This window comes from Sipha flava, unplaced genomic scaffold (genome assembly GCF_003268045.1).
Source record: "Sipha flava isolate LNK unplaced genomic scaffold, YSA_version1 32_pilon_pilon, whole genome shotgun sequence".
Classification (NCBI taxonomy): domain Eukaryota; kingdom Metazoa; phylum Arthropoda; class Insecta; order Hemiptera; family Aphididae; genus Sipha; species Sipha flava.
The window spans coordinates 2,567,326-2,580,107 of NW_020273018.1; the positions used below are offsets into that span (position 1 = coordinate 2,567,326).

General features: G+C 26.0%; 1 protein-coding gene across 3 annotated transcripts in view; it reads left to right on the plus strand.

Annotated features, from left to right (window-relative positions):
• LOC112687023 overlaps nucleotides 1-11,905 on the plus strand; it is a 39,214-nt gene extending 27,309 nt beyond the window's left edge. For 2 of the 3 annotated variants that reach the window (XM_025559541.1, XM_025559542.1), the window contains exons 3-6: nucleotides 1,935-2,005; nucleotides 7,898-8,070; nucleotides 8,200-8,331; nucleotides 10,567-11,905. In XM_025559541.1, the coding sequence (XP_025415326.1) occupies nucleotides 7,947-8,070; nucleotides 8,200-8,331; nucleotides 10,567-11,453 (1,143 nt within the window). In that variant the 5' untranslated portion in view covers nucleotides 1,935-2,005; nucleotides 7,898-7,946 and the 3' untranslated portion in view covers nucleotides 11,454-11,905. The remainder of the gene's footprint in view (nucleotides 1-1,934; nucleotides 2,006-7,897; nucleotides 8,071-8,199; nucleotides 8,332-10,566) is intronic. The other variant, XM_025559543.1, reaches the window with a different exon arrangement.
• Nucleotides 11,906-12,782: the final 877 nt, after the last annotated feature.

Here is a 12,782-nt window from a genome sequence, read left to right on the forward strand (position 1 = left end):
GATACATTTTTCTTTTTTATACTACAACAATTTTTTGTCAGATTATTATATAGTTATTCTTTTGACATTATCTATTCATACATTTGGTAGTCATAAGGATTTTGTAGTATTTGAAAACTTTCGTTGTTCGTTTTATTATACTTACGTTAATTACATTTTTTTATGTACGTAATTTTTTATAGCGAAATATTATTGTAAATTTGATTACTTTCGCAGTTTTATGATTCGAAATAATTTTTATTACATTTGAATATTCATTTGTTTCTAAAATGTATAATTAATAAAGTTTAACTTTTACGTTTATATTTTCTCTTTAAAACATCATATAGTATACATTTATAAAAACGGTGATGAGCCGATGAACTTTAACTTATAATACTTTATTATTTTATATACTTATATATATTATTATACTCTTTACTTTTTACATAATAAATGTTCTAAAATTACGAGTACACTAGATAAAATATATGTACCTATTATATATCTGATATCAATCCAAACCGAAATCCCTCCTGACTGATTCTCCAATGCGTACGAAGTATTAAGCATTGTCCAATTCCAAATAATAATTATTCTGTTTTGTTTTAAATTAAACGTAAAATGTTTCTGACAAAATAATTATAGTAATAATTTCAAAAGAATCAGGATAATATTTTTACTAATATTCACAAACCTATGATTGATAAATTATTACCAGTTAATTTAAGTGTTATAACCTTGTAACTATTTATTATACAATTATTACTTTCCGAAATAAACATGATTACAAATTAACAAATTATGAAAATATTTAACTATCATTTCTATAATTTTTTTTTATTTATTTTTTTATTTTCAATTTAGAAAATGATACAATCTATACATAAAAAATTAGTATAATAAGCATATTGTATAATTTAAATTCAAAATTTATTATTGAAAGTTGCTCACCATCGGGATCATCCAGTTATGTATTGTATATAATTATATTTAATTGAAAATTTATCTCATTCAGATCAATAGTGTTGCCATTTATACAAAACAATAATCATACTACTTACAGTTCTTTATTTGTATCATAATACGATGATAACTTTTTAGTAAACACCAGACACATAAATGTATGATACACAGAAGACATTATCAATTTAATAATTATTTATTTAAGATAATACTTGATATTCTCATGATCTTATCTTAGGTACAATCAGGGTTTTATTTTTGGAAGGACTAATTTTTTATTCATTTTTTACATTGCTTTGGTAAATTTTTCTTACTTTTTAATTTGTATCTCTACCTATTATATGGGGGCTAAACTTTCCTAGCCCCACCTTATTCCGTCTATAGATCTCTTTTGTTCGTATAGTATTTTATTTTAGAATTATATTGATGACGACTTATTATAAAATTTTAAAATTCTCAGATCAAAGGACTCGTTGAATTTGAGTTTTTTTTACAAACAATAATATTAATATTTCTATAGTATTTTTTATATAATGAATTATAATTCATAATTAGTCCTTACCTAAATAGTAATATGTTTTACAAAACAAATTTAAACAACCAAAGTGAAAAAAATAAATAAATAAACCATTATTAAATTTAATAATTCTCTAAAAAAAAAAAATAACAATAATTAAAACCATAGATATTAAATACAATTTAAATTTAGGGCATGATTAAATACCACTTAAAAGCTTATTATTACCAAATTTTATGTTCATATATAGTTATGTATAACTTAATTATAGTGAATGAAAACATTGTATTATAAAAATAAAGTCTCATTGAGTAAATAAAAATCTCATAATTAAAAATAAACGACTTTTAGCTATAACTAAATAAGCCATATTTGTATTATCTACTAAATTAATTTGTATTTACATTTATTAATATTTGTATTTAATTAATATTTAATATCTTTAAATATGAAATTTTTTTATTTGTTGCAGGTATGTTCATTATTATTAAATCATCATAATTTGATAGATATTAACAAAACTATTGAGTTCCATACACTTTGGTGAGTTATCATTTATTTTAAATTTTATATGAATTTATATTGTATTTTATATTCATATTTTACGGAAGCTATTACAAATAAATTATGATTTATTATTTAATAAAAAAAAAATATGTATTTACTAGCTCAATACCATAGAATAACATACGTGATGAGAGTTACAAAACATTTTATTTATTGTTATCATTATATTGTTCTTAGAAAGGGCTTATATTCTTCTTTTAGGATTACATACTTATATAGTTAAAACTAGTAAATAAATATCAAAAATAAATCAACAGTGTATAAATGGTATTCTATTGTTATTTTATTTTTCTTATATTTATATAATATTTACGTGGACAAAAATTAAATTAATTGACTAGTTTAGTCATTTTCAGTACAAATAAGTAAACTTTAATTATTGTATTATCTTAGTTGAAAGTGCAGAAAATTTTTTTTTGTAAAATAATATTTTAGATATTAAATGAAAAATAATCAAAAGTTTGTTCTTAATCAAAATTAATTTTCAATTATTTTTCTCAAATTGCTTTTATTTTCAATTTAGATCACTTTTTATTGTTTTATTAATTATTTCAATAAAAAATTTCAATTTTTGGGTATCTATTTTTATCAAAAATTAATTTTTATTTTCAGGGAATATTGTTTACTAGTTATTTTTATTTAATACATAAAAATAAAATGACTGGAAAAATATTCAACATAAATAAATAGATTTAAAATATATGAACTACAAATTCCCAATTTTGGCTTCTTTATAGAATTAATTTGTTTTAAATAATACGATCGTTTCTTCATTGTAACTATCCATTTATTTTAAGCATTAAGTATATTCTTAATGATATAAATTATTTAAATGACAATAATAGTTAACGTATTTTTTATTCGTATATTCATACTAATTTAATAACTTGATTTGTGTTTTGTAGTATATTAACAGTATTATTTATATTATCCTGATTACTATTTGGTGATTGAATACTGTAACATTTATAGTGTAAATTATATATGTTCTAAACGGGCAGGACAAAAATATCATTTTTCATTATTATATTTTTCATCAATTTGACTGAGTATTTTTTAGAGTTACAACGAGGTCATTGTTTTTATATTTCTTTCAAAATAAAGGTTTACAATGTCAGTACTGTTATTATGTGTATCTTTACTTCTGGTTTGCTACTACATATATAGTTATACTCCCATTGATTGTTGTTAACGATAAGTATTTTATAAAGGTTTACTGGTCTCTTCCTCTGTCTCTTCCTTTCTTTCTAACATTAGAATATTATTAGGATTTGTAATCGTGACGTAAACACTGTTCAGTGCAGCGTCATAACGATGTCATGTAATATCTGCCCCCGCTCTCGTCTTCCTCGTTCCGGCCTTGGGTCCGGTTAAACTGCCAACATTGCATTACGTGCATCGTATCGTATGTGTGAGTGTATGCAACTACGATAGAGGTCGATGCAACGCCCAGCTTTTTCAAAGTATGTATATACGTTTGTGTATGTGTGCACCGTGCCATTTCAGTTGTGCAATGGACCACAAAGATGTTCTATAGAGGGTCTAGACGAAGGTCACCGTCACCACTGTTGTTAAGCTTCTTCTCCTATTTTTTTTCTCACTCTCCCGTTCTCTCCCCTGCATCCTCTCGTTAGTTATACGATAATAGTATCTATAATCGTCTTACTAGATGCATCCATCGTACCGTTAAGTATCCAAACCGGGTGTATCAGATTTCCTTGATATTTATATTGATATTGTTCGTGTTCTTAAAAGAAAACCGTCGTCTTAATTTTATAATTTTTATAATCATGTTCTGGGGTTTTATTTAAAAAAATATTGACTATAAATTATGTATATTTAAGTTATATTCATTTTGAGTAATCATAGATGTAACTTATAATATTGTAAAATATTTAAAAAAAATATCCATTAAGTTCTTCTTCGTGTATTTTTTTATATATACGTTTAAATTGCGTGTATCATTTTATATAAAAAATTCAAAATTTCGAAAGTTTTTTAAAAATATAATTGTAATAGATCATAAATGATAACATGCAATGTTTAATGAATTATGATTAATTAAAATATATCCGTAAATTCTATCGGTTATGCTTATATTTAATTAGTGCATGTTATTATTAATTAAGAATCTTCACGCGTTCTAAACATTGTTTAAAATATTAGTTCTTTGATAATTGAGAAGAGTTAGAGTAGTATAAGATCAAATTGGTGAAACACTGGTCTTATCAATGTGACCATTTAAAAAGATTTAAAAAAAAAAAAGAGTTTTACCCGTGTTTTTCGATAAACAGACAATGTAACCAATGTTTTCCCTTTTTTTTACTACATTTTTACTCGTGTCACTCATCCAAAAAAAAAAAAAATAACAAAACTAAATTTAGATATATTTTATATCTAAATCACACAGCAAAAATAGATGATTTTTTTTTTGAATGAATGAATGTTTTATTCTGAATTTTAATAACTATAATCAGCAGGGCTCGTAAGTTCATGCTTTTGCATATCAATCTTGCAAAGTTGTATTTAATACTAAATGACACAGAAATCCATTTCAAGGTACCACGGTTAAATATGTGAAATTTTATTTTGCATGTTTTTGCATATTTGGCATGTTTTTGCATATTTGGCATGTTTTTATATATTTGGCATATTTATGCATATTTCTATTTTATTGGATATATTATACAACATTCTATTAGAATCTATCAAAAATCTAAATGAAAAATAGATATTGTATTATCTTTTTTTTTTTTATCTCGTACATTTAATGAATAAATTTGTTTCAAAAGTTTCAGATCTAAAATTAATTACTGACAGAGACGTACATTATACGCAGTTCATGAAGGCTTAAGAATAGGATTAAATAGTATTTAAAATCTATTTTTTAAATTGTGACGTAAAAATAAAATATAGCTATAAAAAAATAATTGGATAATTCATGTTCTTTCAAAAATTACGAGTATTTATGATTTTTTTAAGTAAGCATTTTTCAAGTGCATAGTTTTGGATATTTCGTACATATAAATGCATATTTTTTTAACTTTTTAAGGCATATTTCAAAGCGTATATCATCATTTCATTTGCCAATTTTAAGTGCATAAATGCATGTTTATTTAGGCATTTTTTAGAGTATGAACTTACGAACCCTGATAATCAGTATATTCTACCATATACAAAAAAAATATCATTATTATTATTATGATATTAAAAATATCACTAGACCGCGTATTATATGCATTTGTATATCTGCATATGCAATTGCATATAATCGCCCTTCTTTACTAAGTATTCATATCTCACTGATTGATGATGTAAATGGCATATTATTATTATTTTTCAACAAGAAACACACTGATTAAATGTGTTAAAACACATACTACATATATTATATTTTTTTAATTTTATATATATATATATATATGTATATATATATAGCCCATATCAACTGAACTAATTGACCGGACGAGTTTCTACTGTCATCGTTATGTATAAATAATATATGGAGTCTAGTCTTTAGACTAGAAATACTTTAGTCTAGTCTATTTTTTTCTTCTTATTAGCCTAATTGGTAACGAACCAATTAAAAAGTTCTGACGCATTACCAATCCGTGATACCAAGGAAGCATTTGAAACCCTGTTAATATAACACGATTTAAATCTGATTTATACACATTTTTCTAAAATACCAAAACTAACTACAAGTCTATGAGCAAGAAATTTGCTGCAACATAATTCGTTAAAAGTTATGGAGGAATTATTTTCAACAGCAGCTGGACTGCCTGAAGTGATTTCAGAAAAAATCAAAACAAATATTACTCGATTACTGAACAAAAAGCCTGCTAATGATTCGCTAAGTATGATCGATGCATACATTAATGGCACAAGTATTGTACTTTCCGACACAATAACGAGTAACATGGCTTTTACATTTAAATACTGTCCTGTGATGTTGAATAGTAATTTTCTGCATTTGAATTTATTTTGGATGACAAACGCCATAGTTTTACTATGGATCACTTGGAGCATCATTTAGTGATATACTGCTACGAGAAAAATAGTTCTAAATAAATATACATAAATGTAATATAATAATTATTTATTATAATACATTTCATCGTCATAATTTTTCCGTATTTTTTTTAAATTTAATTTTTAGCGCATATTTTAACATAGTCTTTGCATATTTTTATATTTTACGATGCATATTTGCATGCGTATAATAGAGTATGTTCACTGCATATAATCCGTGGTCTAATTATTACTCTGAAATACGCAAGATCGAACATATATTATAAATGTTTTTAGGTGATTATTTTCTGAATAATGTTTTTAGTGGTCACTTTGTCATCAAACAACTTATGGGTTACTAATAACTAGAGCTTGGATGTTTATGACTTGGCATATTTTTCGCGCAACAAGAATTATACCCTAATATGATATAAATTCAATTCATGAAATCTCGATTGCAAATATGCAAACTTATTTTGCATATTTGACATTTTTGAGCATATATCAATTAATTCTAGGTTAAGTAGGATATATTTTATAAATTATAAGTATAATATTAAAAATTTTCCATATTATTACAAATTATCAATCATTACCGTTAATAGTGTTATTTTCAGTCTACAAAATCTTCTTGTCGGATCGTCGAAGGTCCTTCAAGTTTGAAAATATCAGCAAAATTATTGTTGTACAGTGTTATCTTGATACTTAAAATGCTTAACCTGTGTACAATTTAACTTTAATAGATCAAATATTAATTAATATTTTTTTTCGTATTTATTAGTTGTGTTTTTTTGTAATACAGCAATTTTAAATACACATTCAAATGAGTATATACATTATTTGAATTAATATTAACTTTTTTTTGCATATATTTGTTGAAAATAGGTATATTTAATACATTTTATTGCATATAATTGCATATTGTGATATTTTATAATGCATATTTTTATGAAATTTTGGTCATTAACATCCGAGCTCTACTATTAACATAAAAAAGTGACTTATCTATGAGAAAGATATAAATTATTTTTGTCATAAAAGGAGAAAGTAAATATCAGTATCAGTGTGTAGTATTTTCCGAATCATAATTGTACTATATTATTAGCTGTAGCAAATCATACAATATAATAATTATTAATTTGTCTTATGATAACATATCATACATACCATATTGTATTTATCTGATAACCCGATTTTTTTTTATAAAAAAAAAAAAATACAAAAATATAACTAAAAAAAATTTGAACAGAAACTGCTTTGAAAAATTGTTATGCTTTAGTGCCTTGAAACAGGGCCAATCTTTTGTTATTGTCTTAATAGGGTTTTTAGAAATTGAATCCTTACTGTATAATCTAATATATTTTTAAAATTTGTAATGATAATGTTTTGGTTGTATGTATTCTATATTTTCTTCAGTTTTTATTTTATATTTTTTTATATAAGTGCCTTTGTCGATTGAAAACATGATAGAATAACTCGTTATATATCTTCTTAATGCACTTTGTGTTTCAGCATTTTGTTAACTTAACTGTATTATAATGTTATTAGACTATAACATAAAAATAATCTTCAATTTATATTGAATTTATAAAATTAATATTAATAATATAATAATATAATTTGTTTTTTATCTATCTTGAATTTATAGAAAACATAATATTATATTGGGCGTCTGAATTATTTGATGATTAAGTTCTTGACAAATGTTAAAATTATTAAATAATTAAAATTATTATTAATTTATCTGTACATTATGCATCATATCCACATATTTTATGAATTTCAACAAAAGTACTTAACTACGTTTTATTTATATTTACCTATTATATTTAACTGTTCACGTTTATAATTTGACAGGTAAATTGTATAAAGTATATGTTAAGTTAGTTAAATAAATCGAATATCCATGACTACAATAAAGACAGAAAAGTTTCAGTGGATTAATCCCGATAATCACAGTATAGCAGTTGATGACCAAAAACAACCGGTGGTAAATGAAAATGGTGATCTTATCGTATTGGACAATGCAAGTGAGTATCATTAAAAAATAAAGACTTGTAATCGTGTATAGAATTGTACCACTTAGAAGTTTTTCGATTATTATTAACATATATTTGTACACAAAACTTTGAAGAAAATTGTACTAAAAATATTTTTAGGTGGAAAGTGTATTGCAGTTCCTAACACGGAAGATATACTGGAAGTATTTGGTTTCGGGTACGTTTCGCCCCCTGGATCTCCCAAAGATTCACCCGAACGTGATTTAAAATCAATCGTTCAAGTTGTGACAGGTATATATTATTAATTTGTAAATTAATATCTAACCGTTTTGTAATGTAATTTTTTAAAAATTTTATGTGAAGTAAGTATGAGTTTTTAAGGATTCTCTATCTACTCTCCTTTGTTCCTTTATTTGCCATCATAAATCTGTTTTTAATGGTTATTTGAAGGTTTGGGATATCAATACACGATGCTATTATTATAAACAGTATTCAACGAAATACTTTTATGAAAAATGTGAATACCGGTTCCATAGTTGTATTTTGAGGAATGACATCGTTTTAACTTTTTCAAGTGTAAATTTAACATGTATTTAGATTGACAATTAGTTTATAAAAAAAAATGGGCAATATTTTCAAGTGTTAGTGTTACGAGTTTCATTCACATTATATTACGCTAATTATGATTATTCTAAACATTTTATCATTTCATTTATTATACGTAATTGTCATTTATTGTATATAAATCTGATCGTCACTAACCTAAGTTAATGCTCAATAAATTGTGTTTTTAATTTTTTTAATTAATTAATAATAATAAACTGTTTTGCATATTTTGTTAAATCTATGATTTATTGTAAAATTCAAATCAAACTATACTAAACTAAATTCAACATCAACATTGTTCGTTTATTATAAAATCATGATATAAATTAAAGTAGACCATACATCTTATAAAAATAAATATATATCTGTAAAATATAATACTTACAATTTAGAAGTTACCTAATTTATGTTAAATATTAAACTTTTACATATTCAAAAGGTATTTTAAATTGTTTTTTATTTTTATCTTTAGGTTTGATAATAGGTTTTTATGTAAAAACATTTAAAACAATAATCTGAATAAATATATTTCTTCTCAATTTAGCTACCAGTATAAGTATTTAATTTAACAATTACTACTAAATTTAGTGAACATAACAAAGATAATATGAGAATTAACAATAATTACAATTTAAATAATAAATAAAAATTATAATTTTTAATTGTTTATATATTATTATTTTTTTTTTTTTTTAATTAGAAAATTGTATACGATGCGACTTAAACGCTTTTCTTAAAATATATTCAATTACAATGTATTTGTCTTCTCACGAGCTAAGACAATTTTTCCTTGAATATTTTGGGTATACATAGTTATACCCATATTACCTTTTTTACTTATAATTAAAAAAGAGCGATTTAATTTTCGCCCAAAAAATAGTTATTCGTCTTTAATTAAATACTATTGCACCTTCTACTGTCTACAATTTTATATGATACAAGTAATGTAAAAACAAAAAAAAAAAAAAAAAACAATAAAACGCATTCAGCATTGAAACTTATAAAATAAATTCCAGATTTATTAATGATCATAATATCCAAAAGATGAAATCCAAACTGAAATATATATTAAAATTAATAGGACGAATATTTTATAATACTCAGTTTTGAAGCGTCTAAAAATAAATCAATTTAAAATTATTCAATAAAAATCTGATTAGCTCACATGTTACGAATTTATCAAATACACGTACCATAACTTTTACAAATAATTTGTGTAACACATATTTTATTTACATATTTATATTATTATTGAATTCTATATTTTACACTTAGGTATATATCTTTACCGATTTAATAAAATGTTCAATAAAAAAATATAAAAATATTCTGGTAACTATAATGGTTTACGATGTATAATATTTATTTGAGTGAAAACCAAATCACTTTTTTGAGCTTGGGTAAAAAAGATTATTTAATCGAAAATATGTCCATCCAATATTTTTTATATTCATTTTGAACAACAACTGAAGGTCTTACTGCAACAACCAGATAAATCCACTTTTTGAAATTGTCCAGGACAATGCAAATTTAGTTTAAAAAAAACTATCGGGATTTATATGGTTGTTGCAGAGAATAATAAAACAAGATAAATCCATTTCTTAACTATTTCAATAACATTTTCACTTTTCATCATATTTAACTGGTTGTTGAGTCTGATTTTCAAGTAAAATTTCCTTTATACATTTCCGCAAAAATGTGAGTTTTGAAAAAAGTGGATTTATCTGGTTGTTGCAGCAAGTCCTTCAATTGCGTTATGAAATGGATATTTGTAGAACATTATGAAAAAGGCTTATAAGTATAAATATTATATTTTTATACATTGAAATGCACATAAAAATAAAATTGGTTATTTAATTTTCGATGGATAAAAATAAATGAAAATATAATATTGTGTATCTACGTATGTGTGTATTACAGAAGCAGACCAACTTTTGTGGAGTATGAGAACACCTTGTCAAAAGGATATTGAAGCTACAAGAGAAATGTTAGCGCTAGTGGCTTCAAAAAAATACCAAGACATGTTTAATGATCAATGTACTGTCAAAATTCGGGTGTGGAAGCGGATATGCGAAGAATTGATGTCGAAAGGTTATCGAATCGCGGACTCTGTGAACGAAGGTGGCATAAAATGCCACCAAAAATGGCGAAATCTAGAGAAGTCATACCGGAACTACCTGATCAGCTCGACTGACCCGAACACATCGGCTCCTAAAAAACCGCCGCCATATTTTGAAGCATTGCACGACATACTGAAGAGAAAAAAAAAGTACGCGAACGCGGTCACGTATACACAGACGGTGGTTGTTGGCGAGGACATGTTAGATGCGGACACGGCAAATAGCGTCACGGATAGCAGTATCCAAAACCATTTGAATTACTCTGACACGATGGACGAATTGGACGACATGGACGCGCAGAACGACGACCACTGTTATGTGGTCAACAGTTCGGGACAAGTGTCCAAGCGTTTCAAAATGGACCCGCTGGCTGTATGCTCGACCACCAGCGGCAATAGCAACGGTGCTAGCAGTAATGGCGGTGTCGGATCGTCATCTTACCGCAGGAACGTGCAGCAACCCGACGTGCTCGAACAAATCCTTGAACGATTGGTGGGGTTGCAGAAGGATGCATTGGCTGCGCAGGATCGGCAATTTGCCCGGATGGAAAAGATCATAAAAGATAACACGGCGCAGACCCGACGACTGGCTGAAGTCATGAATCGCCTGTTTCAGAACTCCCAGAACGAAGATGATAGCAAAAACCAAGAAAAGATGTCTGGCATGACTTCGTCTGACGCCGAATGATCGGCCGGTTACCGCTCGCTCAACAAACCCTAAAATACATGATCGGCGTACTCTAGCGTATTTATCGTTGGTTGAGTCTATTTACACCTGCGGTATTCTTATAGACTTCACGATATTTGAATAAACATTTCAAAGATTTCCTTTTGTTTCCGTTTATAATAATTCTTAAATGTTTTTAATGCAGTTAATGATACATTTCGATACCACCAATATCCACCGTACAACTTATAAATATATAAGTTACATTGTTCCGAGACAGAGTAACTTCAGTTTAGTCTCCCAATGTTTTATATTTTTTTCTCCAAATAATTTTTAAGTTATTTAAAACTATTTTAATGTATTTGTCTTTAGTATATATATAAATATAATACCATATACCCACGTCAACGCGTTATGTTTTGTCTGTTTCCATTTTTATTTTAATAAACTGTGTCACAGATTTGTACAATTTACATATTGATTATATAATATATCCTACAGTGAATGTTTTTCTCCTACAAAAATTGATCACCCAAGATTACCTTACTCGTGCAATACGTATATTATATTTCGGGACAACTAGTCAGTTGTCCGTACACAAAAATATACGTATACTATAAACAAAATAATAAAAAAATATCTTATGTATAACGTGAAATACGGTATAATTTTTATCACGTTTATTTCCTTACATTGTATGCAACATTATTGAAAAAGAGTAGATGAAATAGCATTTAATGGTAACGACAAGGGTGACAAGGGTTATATGAAGCAAAGTCTGTCAACGACTGATTTTATGTATGTACAATGTACACTCTTCATGGTTCTTTGTGTTTTTTCGTGCAAAGGGAAATCGAACACGTTGAACGTCCATAACCTGGGGCAAGGTTGATTTCCTCGTTCCAGGGCTATATGTAAACGCTTGGGGTCCATAAATCTTCGTCGCATACAACATATAAAAAGTACTTGAGTACTCGGTGGTCGCCTCTCGTTTTTTTTTATATTTATTGGGTAGATTATATATATATTACGTTTTTCGATCACTTCGTCATTATTGCGTCAATTATATTGAAACACAAATCAACATTATGCATAGTTGAATGTACTATATTTTAATTTGGCTTCATATATTAATCGACGATTTTTAACCAAAATTCATCTTTTTATATTTGATGATCTTATATATATGGTTACACTTTTTACCTATATACTTTTCCTGGCAATTCAATCATATTAATAAATATTAATTTATTACGTGTTTTTTTTTTTTTTTAGTCATAAATCCGTAGATATATGTAGATGTATACCTCGCAAGACCATATCTAGGGAGGGTCCAGGGTGTCTGGACCC